The 12,618-nt window shown below is 45.2% G+C and overlaps 1 protein-coding gene across 3 annotated transcripts in view; it reads left to right on the top strand.

Annotated features, from left to right (window-relative positions):
* Positions 1–12,618, top strand: part of DOP1B (DOP1 leucine zipper like protein B) — a 687,459-nt gene that overhangs the window by 527,515 nt on the left and 147,326 nt on the right. For all 3 annotated transcript variants that reach the window (XM_085621292.1, XM_085621294.1, XM_085621293.1), the window contains one exon: positions 7,511–7,572. In XM_085621292.1, coding sequence (XP_085477418.1) covers positions 7,511–7,572 — 62 coding nt within the window. The remainder of the gene's footprint in view (positions 1–7,510; positions 7,573–12,618) is intronic.

Raw genomic sequence — 12,618 nt, 5'->3', positions numbered from 1 at the left:
GTTTTGTTCTAGGCAGGGGCCCAATAAGATCCATTCCGATTCTTTCAAATGGTTGACCAATTAATGGTAAGGGTTGCAGGGGAACAGCTGGAGGCTTATACGGATTTTTTTGACAGATCTCGCATTCCTGACAGAACTTTGTGACATGTGAAAAAATGCCAGGCCAATAGAAGTGTTGTAGTAGCATCTGGGTTGTTTTGTGGTCCCCCCTATGTCCCACCAACAAGTGCGAATGAGCATAAAACAAGACTTGTTCCTGAAAAGCCAGGGGTACGACTAGCTGGGGAGGATCGTCTGGCCTTCCTATTCTGTATAAGAGATCGTTTTTAATGAGAAAATGAGGATATGTGGGGTTAACAGTCAAGTCATTTTGCCTAGCAGACGTCCATGCTGTCTGCAAGTTCGGATCGTACTGTTGGCTAAACCAGAAACTCCTATCAGCGAGCCACGGGCTTTGGGACAGGAGGGTGGGTCTAACCTGGTTAGTGTCTGGTTGGAGGTTCCTCCTTAACAACGACAGAAAGGCAGGGTTGTCTTGTCCTACTATCACTGGTTCAGGAAGAGAGGGTACTACACCCACTCTAGCGTATAGGACGTCCCCTGCTGGTAGTGTGATGGGGAGAAGAATTAGAGGGTATTGGCGAACATCCCCATGAACACATCTAACAGCGACTGTTTCTATTTCTTTGTCTGTTAAAGGACCAACTAGGGAACTCCGTACTACGGACTGGCGACAGCCGGAGTCCAGCAAGGCATTGACGGTGGTGCCCCTTATACCCACACTTACATAGAAACTAGGCCCCATCTCTTCACTGTATAGGACTGAATGCGGGATGTAGCTCACATCCATGGGCTCTTCTTGTGATTTTTTTCTTGGACACGCCCGGGCAATGTGACCCCAGTCACCACAATCAAAACACTGTGGCCCCTTAGTGTAGGCGATCTCGGGTTTAAAGTTACGTGTTTTTGAGGGAGGTTTAAAAAATGGCTTTGGAGGCTTCTTTTCGGTTTTTCCCGAGTTGCAGGTGGACTTTAGTGCTTTCTCACCGTCCCATGGAAGCGCACGAGGTTGAGCCCTATAAAAGGAAGTGGCCATTTCAACGGCTTGTTCTGCTTTCAGATGAGTATGTTGTTTCAACCATCTCTGTATAGGGTAAGGCAAAGCTTCTATAAACTGCTCCAAATAAATTAGAGACATGATGTCTTCTTTGGTGTTGGCTTGTGGTTGTAGCCATTTATCAGCAGCGTTCTTGAGTTTGAAATACAGAGTCTTTGGGTTGTCTGCAGGAGTCCCCCTCTCTTTCCTAAAACGAACCCTATATGCTTCAGCATCAAGTCCTAAGTGATCGAGAATGATGCGTTTGATATCCTCGTATGGGGTGCCTCCATTAGCATTAGCCACCTGGTAAGCTGCTTGTGCTTCCCCAGTTCGGAGGGGAGCGAGAAAGAAAGGCCATTTAGCTGCTGGCCAGCCTGATGCTCGTGCTGCCCGTTCGAAATTCAACAAAAAAGCATCAGGGTCTTCCACAGTTTGGTACTTCTGTAGAGACACATTTGGGCCCGCTTCAATTCTTGTTTGTAACTGAGCAGAGAGCTGCAACCTATCATCGGCCACTTTTTGTAGGTTTTCTACTTGGCCTAGCATACTGTTCCTGAAAAGTTCTCTATCAGCCTCTGCAGAGCTCATCTGTTTTTCTACTGCCCATTCTAACTTCTCCTGTACGCTAATTAACTGCTGAATCAGGTTCTCCATGATTGGGATGGAGAGGTATTTGATCCCACTTCTGGCACCACATGGCGCGCGGTGGAGAAGTAAGGACAGAGGCTCTACGATGAGTACAAGGTTTCTTTATTTTGTTCTTTTCAACAGAAGAAACAATATCTTGTCTTTAGGGTGATGATAGGCATCTACAAACTCAATGGGGTCTTCGTCCTCTTGCTGTAAAGGATAAACGGGGCAAACCAAACGTCCACTGTAGCTTCAGGCTTGGCAGCTTAGCGGGGACTTGCAAGGCGATGGAATGCAGGTTGCAGCGTGAGGGAAAAGAAAACAAGAAAAAGAAAACAACCCTTAATATTGGGTCCTGTTCTCCAGGTATTGTTGGGACTGGGGAGTGAGGGACACACCAGCAACTACCATCACCAGCGGTAAGTGAGGAAACCCTTGCAGGCAGGGTGATCTTTACACCGTGAAAACACCCCTGGGCGCTCTAAGACTTCCGGGTTCCCCCCCCCTGCCGGTCCCCGTCTGACCCAGTCGCGCTACCCCACAGAGCCCCTAGTTGTCCCCGTACCTTGGACCGCCACGCCCCTCCTGAGACGTGGCCGGCTTCAGCGTGATACCGGAACGGGTCCGGTTTACTTGTCGTCTTCTCTGTCTCTCGGTTCCGTTGCCTCGAGTCCTCCGGTGTCTCGTCTGTACGTTCGTCGGGCTCGCGAAGTCCTGGGGTGACGAGATAAGTGCGAATGTAGTCCTGCTCCGTCGACATTTCCTCCGTGGTTCGCGCTCTTTCTCCCGAACGCCCACTCCTTCCCTCGGCTTCCGTTTTCAAAACAGGAAAGTCAGGTAACCTCCCCACGTGGTCCGGAACTGGTTAGAAGAAGGGGGATTCTTTAAAGGAGTATTCCCCAACGCTTTTAACTGTAGTCTGTAAACAGAGGAGAGACGGGCACGTGAAAGGAGGAAAGGTCTCCGTTACGGCATGAGATGGCGACGGAAACGGTAGAGGTTCGTCACAGTAAGGCTTACCAACTCTTTTTAGCTTTTAGCGATCCCCAAAAAGTCACTCTATTTCAAAAACAAGAGTTGCTAGATGGCTAGTCAAGTGTATTCAAACTTGCTACCTTAAAGCCAACAGATTTCTATCTGTACCTCCTTGACACAAACAAATGGCAGCTTCCATGGCTTTCCTAGGAAACATCCCATTCTCTACCACTCCTTACCACTCTTACCCGACGGGCTAATAACAGTCTAAATTGGAGTCGGATCCCATGCACAATGCAAACAAAGTACAAATGTCCAAGCCCAACACTAGATGGCAGGAGCATGCAGGGCATGTGAATCTACAGCAGTATACGCTACGAGCGGATGCTTATAAGGTAAGTAACATTTTCCTTACGTTAAAATAAAAAACTGAGGTCGCTGCCGTCGTCGGCTTGTTTCCAATGCAGAAGGCAGAATGAGTGCTGGACTCAGTACATTAAGCATGTTTCTAACTCTAGTTCAATTCTATTGTCTATCCCAGGGGTCTCCAACGAGTAGCTCGGGAGCTACTGGTAGCTCGCCAGTACCTTCAAAGTAGCTCTCAGAGGTGAAGTCAAGCCCAGTATAAAATTCAGAGAGTAGGTGACTATTAAAGAAGGCAGCACTGCTCATCTCAAGACCCTTAGAGTGACAGTCACCAAAACCTATGGCATTAACTCATACTAACACTCAAACACACACTGTATCGGCTTATAGGGCCTGCCACTTGACACTCTATATCCAATCTTAATATAACTTAGCCACAAAGGGGAGATCGACCATGTTCTAGTCCCTGCTTTATCAATCACAACATGTGTGTGAACAGTGGACCATGAAAGAAGTAGGCAGCAGTAGCATGCGCAGTAATCAGTGCTGACCCACCAAAGTCTGGGACTGCAGGAGTCAGAGTGAAAATGTGACAGTTGGGTGCATGATCAGCTCAAGACTTTAGGAGAACAGGGCATGATTCAGACCAGAGAAAATTAAGAGACTCATCAGCATTTATGTGTGTTCATAATAAACACTATTGTTTCCTGAAAGCTACGCCTGGTGTCAAGCCCCAGCAAATGTGTATTCTAGCCCCCATTATAAGGGTGTTATCTCTGATATAATTGTGTCTGTTCCTGGCATAATAGTGCCAATGGCATAATAATGGTCATCCTTTAGTATTTTGGGTATTTTTGGTCAAGTTGTGCTATACTGGCAGCCATCATTTACATACTAGGAGCATGACTGGCCTACATTTAGCTATTCCTGGAATAATAATGGTCATGACTGATATATGGTTTCTGGCTTTTCTTATGGAAAATTGAGCTTGTTTGCCCAAAGTGGAAAGTGGTATTTGATAGAAAAATGTGCATTTTCAGAAACTAAACTGATGAATGATAATTCAAGTTAAGCTGGGGAGACCTACTGTTGTACTTATGTCCTTTGTGCCGTAGGGCATGTCAAGATTTGAATGTTGCTTCATAAGTCAGGTGGAGGCATTTTATATTGATGAACGTTTTCCTGGCATTTCTGATGGTAACCACACCTGGAGTACTTGGGTGATAACTACTGATAATCCTGCTTAGGGTGGTCATAGTGCAGTCACTGTTTTACAGTTATAAAATTGGGTAGCAGCTCAGGAAGGCATTCTTTGAGCAGAAGTAGCTCTCACTACAGAAAAGGTTGAGGACCCCTGGTCTATCCGTTAGACTTTTATATACACTTATTTATCATTGTGTGAGCTACAGTACACATAAGGATGCCCACAAAATCGCTTCAGTGAACAACACAGTACAACTTTAAATTGGGACTCAATTTGAAGCTGAGGTCTAAATTAACACCTAACCAAAGGGAAAAAGGTTCACAGACTAGTGGGCAGCACCATTTCCCAAAACACTACGGGGTCCCACTCTTGAGACCGAATACAAATATTCAGTTTGATTGATTGTAGGAATGTACGTAAATCAATTAAGAAACAAAAACCACTAACCCGATGGATTATCAAGAGATGAAAACATGTTAGTCTACATTTGAGGTGCGCACCTACAATGGAAAATTGCTTAAATTACTGACTGCTGTCCAGCACGTCGTGAATTGTTACTCAAGATAGTGGTCAGTAATGGCACATCAGGGCCCTCACACAAAGGCTTCTCTGAAAAATATGGTGTAACTTTAAATTGGTTCACAATTCTTTAATTATAGCATTTGGACCTGTCAAGATAGTCCTGGTTTCTTCCTGCTGATACTTAGAGTTGCAGGTATATTTTTTGATTGTCTTTATATACCAAATACAAGGCCCAGTTGGTGCAGATTACTTTACAATTGGATTCAAAAACAGAAGTAATAATAATATGTTTATTGTTTGATTATTTAAACTATTTACAATAAAAAGCAATGAAAGTGCAACATTAATACTGATCATTTAAAATTCCAATAAAACCATGTGATTTAAATAATCAACCATATCGAGGTACATTTTAGAATGACAAGGTGGACAGGTGAAGGGTGCTTTGTTGGCACTATCCAGGGAGATGTCTATTTCCTCAATCAAGAAGCGGTTGTCCAAGGAGGTATCCATTTCCTCAAACAGGAAGCGATTGTCAGTCTGTTGTTAGGGCAGTGTGGAACAGGAAAACAGAAGTAAAGAAGTATAAAAACAGGCATAAATGAGATTAGCAACTAGTGTAAAAACTGGCAAAATTATTACATGAAGTCAAATGATGACAGGAGAGAAGGAAGAATAAAAAATATTCAAGGCAATTGGTCTGTGGTCTGTGAATAGAAGCTTTCTTCGTAGAGAGAGGCATGAGAAAGATGATGGGGGATGTACATGGGGTCTCTTGAGCACATGACATTAAGGCCAAGAGGAAGCATTAGGAACATGAAGGTATCCTGGAGCAGCAAAATCATTTGATAGTGATAGCTAGGAGAGGTGTAATGCCATATTTTAAGAGCACAATCAGAGAAGGATTGAGTCAGGATGCACTATTTATTTTAAATGCAGAGGTTTTAAATATCTCAGGGAGCAAAGACCAGCAGAAATTTTAAGATTTTAAGTATGCAAGAGAAATAGTGACAGGATGCACAATGAAGGATTTTAAGCACCAGAAAGGTCACTATATCGAAGCACCTTACTTCAGTCACTAACTAGGGAAATGGAATAGCAGGATTTGGTTGAAGCAATTCCTGCTTAATACAAGATGGGATTCTGCTTGCTAGGTATCTTTCAGTGGACGATGGTGGAAATTGCATAATGGAGTGAGAATGGAATTTTGTAGTTGGTTCTAAAGAGAACCAGCTACTAAAAAACTGTCTTGAAAACTTGTTTGCAAGGAATGGGTGAAGATTTTGCAGTGGCCTTAGCTGACAATGTGTACTTTGTCCATATTAATGTCACTATGCCGGTTAAATCTCCAATACGGGAAGTAGTCAAAGAAATTTGATGTATTCAATATTACCCAGTGCACAGTGGGAGACTGAACAAATGTAGCCAGGACTCAACAAGAATATGTCCTTGGTCTCTAAAGATATCAATTCCTTACCGGTGTGGTATCATTTGCATGATATCATTATGGGCTAACTCTCCCATAGAGTCTCCATAGTAACATAATTAAAAACCTGAAGGTGCTGGAAAGCTCCTTCTGGACAAACCCACTTTTATGAGCTGTGTTGCCCCACTCTAATACTAGACGTTTCCAGAATGTGTTAGTAAATTTCATCACTGTGAGTGATGTTCCCCACAGTACTTTCCCTACCAGCTCTTTCCAGGCTGGGTTTGACGCTTACACTGAAATAAGGGAATAGCAGCGGCATTCTTGGCCTCATGGACCTTAAAAACTGGGTTAGCATTAACGAGCAAAAGAAGTTTTCATTTATGTGTATGCCTCTGGTTTTTCTTCCATACAGGATTTATTACAGAATATGTTCTGGTGATTACACAACATATTCTGCCTCAGCTGGATGCTCCTCTAAAAGGTCACCATTCTTGACAGACAGCACCCTAACCCTAATGCAGCCAGACATTTCACATCTAATAAAATCAACTCGACTGGACTAGAAATCTGTTATTAATGGCGTAAATCAACATGTTATAAAATGTGTTCATATAATCTGGGTATACGGTCAATTATGAGATTGTAAATAACTAGTGTGAAGATCTTGACAGAGTTTGACGATCTCAAGGAGCACCTTGTAAAATATCACCTATCCTAGCATCCACATTTTATGATCGGCAGTAGGGGTATTCTAAATTTACAGATGTCTTCACAGAAGATCTCCATCGCTTGGGTTCCACATCTTGGTCATTGATTTTCTTCTCTCCCATGAATAACTGTCTACTCGAAAACAGTCACCGTAATCTTTATAGACTTAGATTGTTAGCAGTCCTTTTGCAGTGGTTGATTGTGAGATTCCTAGTTTTGAACACAGTCTTCATATTATGTCGTGGTTCCTACTAGGAAGAATATGAGGTGTGAGTTGGGATCCTTTTTGCTGTGTTCACTGAGGCGCCGCCATGATTTGCATATTCATACATCCAAATCTGCCTATTGTTAAGCCATCCTTTTTGTTTTGTGTTGCTCTTGTGACTCGGTTGACATAGGCACCTGCAACAAATATAATATGTGATTATATCGCAGTATTTTTTGCCACTTTCCTTTGTCTTACGGTTAGTAAAATCAATTAAAACCAAAGTTCTGTTTAATCTGCAATTACAAGACCTTCATTTCACACACACTTTATTGTATCTTCCAAATAATTATTTTTGTTTCTTTTTTCCAGTTGGAAATCTATAATCGACCATCTTTTGACACATGAAAAAACTATGTTTAAAGACTTGATGAGTAAGTAGGGTAACGTTTCTATATGTCTATTTCTCGGATTAGTTTAGTTAAATATTCTTTACAAACATCTTAGTAAGTAACTAAATAGATCTAATGTGTATTATCTGTTTAATGTGTATATATGTGACATTTCTGTTGTGCAAACTTAGTCAAATGTCAGTTTAGCACTGAAAAGTGTTCAAAGTAAAAGATAAGGTGAACATGTGATTGGAAGTGTGTATCTGGTTTCCGAAAGTAAGAAGGGACTGCACTGTGATGTAGTGATTTTTTAAAAGGTGCGTCTTAACCTCTTACCTAAATTGAAGCAGCGTTAGGGCATTTCTGATGGATACACGGATGTCCTCCCAGATCCTGGGTGCATAGATGGAGTAGACATGTTCTCTTGGTTTTTTTATTTATGTATGTTTATTTATGGTGTCCTGGCTGCGAGGGTGTCCATAGCCACCAAATATGGTAAGTTTGTCAGTCAGGCTGCTGTGCAGGTCATGATGGCTTTTCGTAGATGATGTACTCAGTTTAGAAGAAGGTGTAACATGGCAAGGGGAAACAGTGTTGTCTCGTCAGGGAGAGAGAGAAGTGGTCATATTTATTCAGGCCCTTCTTGCATTGTGCTGCGGTTTGTGGGATGTCCTTAATGGGGGCCACTGCTGCGTTTCGAAGGCCAAGGAGCTGGGCATTGCCACCCTCCAGATGCAGGAGTGTAAGGGCTTGACCATCAATTGTGAATTAGCTTTCTGGGAGGACTAGGTTCTCGTTCATTAGTAGAGAGATCAAGTACTAGGTAATCTTTATTTTTTTGGCGAAACCGAATGACTTGGTGTCTGTTATATTTGCATCACTTTTGCATAATCTTTACTCATTTATCTAATTTGTCATAACCTGATGTCGTTTAAATAGTAAGCAATGGCTATGTAAGTAGGATTGGGCTTTTGAACATTTATGCATTGATTATGCAGTTGTTAGAAATATGGTACTTGACAGGTGCATCTCTCCTGGGATGAGGACGGCCATCTCAGAGAGATGGAGATCAGAGGGCACTGGTCTCCCATTGAGTCGAGGCTCCATATCAATTTGTTGGAGCTTTGGGCGATCCGCCTAGCATTAAAAGCATTTTGTCCCTCTGTCAAGGGGAAGTTAGTGCAAGTGTTCATGGACAACAGCACCACCATGTGGTACTTCCACAAACGGGGCGAGGTGGGGTAGTGGACCCTTTGTCAAGAGGCCCTGCATCTCTGGACATGGCTGGAACAGCACGGCATAACCCTGGTGGTTCAACACCTGGCAGGTTCTCCGAATGCCAGGTGTTGATGCCTAGTGGATCACGAATGGCGTCTCCAGTTGGAGGTGGCGCAAGGTCTCTTTCCGAAGTGGGGAAAGCCTTGGTTAGATCTGTGTGGCTCTGAAGAGAAAGCGCAATGTCAGTAGTTTTGTGAACTGGAGTTTCAGAGGCAGCTATCGCTCAGCGATGTTTTTCGTCACGAATGGCGCTCAGGCCTCCTGTACACATTTCTGCCCATACCACTTCTGCCCAGAGTTCTGAAGAAGATCTAGAGCAACTGAGCCCAAGTAATTCTTGTGGCTCCAGACTGGGCACGCAGAGTCTGGTATCCAGAGCTGCTTCGAATGAGCATCAATCCTCCGATCAGGCTACCTCTTTGGTAGGATCTTCCATCGCAGCAGCAGGGGAGGGTCCGTCACCCGAACCAGTCAACTGTCCGCCTTCTTGTGTGGAGATTGAGTGGTGACAGTTGATAGCTTTTGACCTTCCTCCCGAAGTATGTGATATTATTTTGGCGACCAGGCGACCCTCCACTAAGACTTATTCTTACCCTTGCCCAGCAGAGCTCTTCTTTGGGTACTCTTAAGGGTTATCTTTCTGCTCTGTCCGCTCTCTTGTGGCTGCTAGATCAATCCTCTTTATTTAAGTCCCCTATTGTAATTTGGTTCTTAAAAGGGCTTGTACATGTGTTTCCACCTACGCCCTTTATCATGCCGCAGTGGGGCCTTAATTTGGTTCTCACATACCTTAAATGTGGTCCCTTCAAGCCGTTGCACAATTGTACCCTCCAGCTGCTTACCATCAAGACAGCCCTTCTTGTGGCAATAACATCTGCCCAGAGGGTGAGTGAATTGCAGGCTTTATCATGCAAGCCTCTCTACATGATGACATTTGTGGATAAGGTTGTGCTTCGCACCCGTGCACTTAATCTTACCAAAAGTGGTGACCTCATTACATCTGGGTCAAACAGTCACTTTTTTGCTCCCCCAATACTCTAGGGAAGAGGAGCATCTCCGCCTCGTGGACCCAAAACAGAGCGTTGTTGTTCAACTATGACTATACAAAAAAGTTCTGGGTGGATGACCAACTCTTTGTGGGTTACGTGGGAGCTAAAAAAAGGTTGGACAGTGCAGAAACAGACCATTTCGTGCTGGGTTGTTATCTGCATTAAGATCTGCTATGCCCTGGCTAGGTAGCAGCCTCCTGAAGGATGGCAGGTCCATTCTACCAGGAGAAAAGCTGCGACCACAGCGTTAGCTCAGGGTAGCCCAGTACTGGACATCTGCCAGGTAGCAACGTGGGTGTCCCTGCACACGTTTTGAAAGCACTACTGCCTGGACAGTCGGGTTCACTGGGACAGGCATTTCCTCCGTTCGGTCCTGCAGGACTTTTTTGTGTAGAAAATCTGTCTGCATCCCACTGCCAGAATGGTATGTCTTGGGTATATATTCAAAGGTGTGCAGAGTACTGGATGTGTCTTTTACGACAAAGACGGTGCCTAAAGAATGGAAAAAAGCGGTGGTCCTTCCTCTCAGGAAAAAACCTACCATCAGCTTTGATAAATTAGATAATTTGCGGCCCATCTCTCTCTTACCATATCTGGCCAAGGTAGCAGAAAAAACGGTCAATATCCAACTTATGGATTTCATAGACAAAGCTGCCTTACTGCACGACACCCAATTTGGCTTCCGCCCCCGCCATTCTACGGAATCGGCACTACTGACGGCTGTGGAATCCCTAAGACAGGGGGTGGATGAAGGTCACACTATGGCCCTTATCCTACTGGACCTGAGTGCGGCATTCGACACTGTAGCTCACTCCACCTTGCTACAGTGTCTGAATGATGGAGGTATAACTGGAGCCGCACTCCAATGGATCCAATCCTTCCTGACGGGGAGAAGTTTCCAGGTCCGTCAAGGGGACCACTATTCCCGAGACATAGAATTGGGTCAGGGCGTTCCTCAGGGTTCGTCCCTGAGCCCAACTCTTTTTAATCTCTATGTCTCCCCAGTGGCTCCAATTGTAGTGGGACACGGACTACAAATTGTTACCTATGCCGACGACACACAGTTAGTTGTATCCCTCTCGCGTACACCCGGCCTTGCTATGGACAGTTTCAGGGCTTGCATGCAAGATCTTGCAACCTGGATGTCCACCAACTGCCTGAAATTAAATGGCAACAAGACCGAGGTGCTCGTAGTGGGAGGCAGCCCATCTGTCTGGACGTCGGCATGGTGGCCACCTTGTCTAGGTGAGGCCCCCACACCTCGGAAAGAAGTCCGAAATCTCGGGGTCTGGCTAGATACTGACCTGTCTTTCGGACCACAGATCAACAGGGTGACGGGCATTTGCTTCAGCATTCTAAAAACTCTGCGGAAGGTCCTAATTCTCCTTCCTACGGCCGCCCGCAGAACACTGGTGCACGCCCTTGTCACCTCACGCCTAGACTTTGGCAACCTACTTTATTTGGGAGCTACCTGTAAAGCGATAAATCGACTTCAGGTGCTACAGAATGCTGCAGCCCGCCTTATCTTAAACCTCCCTAAAAGATCGAACTCCAAGGCCGCCCTCCAGTCACTCCATTGGCTGCCGGTGAGGAGCAGAGCTGAACTTAAGTCCCTCTGCACCTGCCACCGTATCCTCGCTAAGAAGGCGCCAGCACCACTCCAGAACCTCATTACAAGGTATGCACCAACTCGTGCATTGCGCTCCTCGCAAGGAGGCTTGCTTAAGGTCCCTAGGGTGAAAAAGGCCCGTATGGGAGGTAGATCCTTCCGATACCTGGCGGCAAAAAGCTGGAATAATTTACCTCTCAACCTCCGACTGGACCCCTCCGAATCTAGTTTCCGGAGGAAATTAAAAACTTACCTCTTCTCAAAATAGTGGGCTCCTCCCCTACTTCTCTTTCAGAGTGCTTCAGTTCAGCGCGGGGACACGCATTCTGCGTAACCAGGCGCTCTATAAATGCCCCTTAATAATAATAATAAAGAGAGGATGTGGCCTAACGGCTAGGGCGGTCGACCTCGAAGCTGGGAAACCGGTTTCGAGTCTCGGCAGGGATGCTCAACAGCCTGTGATTCTGGGCAAATCACTTAATCTCCCTGTGCCTTTCAAAAATCAATGTGTCCCACTGTAACCCAACTGGTGCACATGTAAAGTGCTCTGATACCTTCGGGTCTAGTTCGCACTATATAAAACTCCCTCCCCCCCCCCCCCAAAAGGTAAGGGATCTGCAGCAAGAGGTCTCTATCAGATTATCGGTAACACATTATCTTGCTGCAGATTCCTTACAAACCCACCTATGCCTCCCTGCTCTGCGGACTCATTTGATAGAGCTAGGGTTGCTCCCTTCTCAGAGCCCTAGTTGTGACACACACAAGTCCGTTCACTGTATGTCTCTGCGTGTCTGGTGTGAAAAAGGGAAAAGTAACTCACGTCTGCACACTTGGGTGGCGCCTATATAGGTGACTGCGACGTCATGTGCATTTTGAGGAGGTTTCAGGCATGTGTGAGGACTAGGAGGGGTCCATGGACCCTTTAAACAGCAGCTAAATGTTCTTGTGGAACAATTGCACTGGTATGAGGATCTTGGAGAAGCCAGTGGACTGGACACATCTCCAGATATTGGTCTCCACCTAGTGTGGCTACGGAGGAGGGGGCATCTTATGCTATGGTGGAGAAGAGGGCAGCAGAGGTCCTCGGCATGGAGCTGTGCTTAGTGCAGGTCAGGACTGATCTCTTGACCGAGGTGCTTCAGCCTGGGGCTT

Source organism: Triturus cristatus, chromosome 8 (genome assembly GCF_964204655.1).
Source record: "Triturus cristatus chromosome 8, aTriCri1.1, whole genome shotgun sequence".
Classification (NCBI taxonomy): Eukaryota; Metazoa; Chordata; class Amphibia; order Caudata; family Salamandridae; genus Triturus; species Triturus cristatus.
The sequence above is the reverse complement of the archived record's forward strand: the minus strand, read 5'-3'. Positions and strand labels throughout refer to the sequence as shown.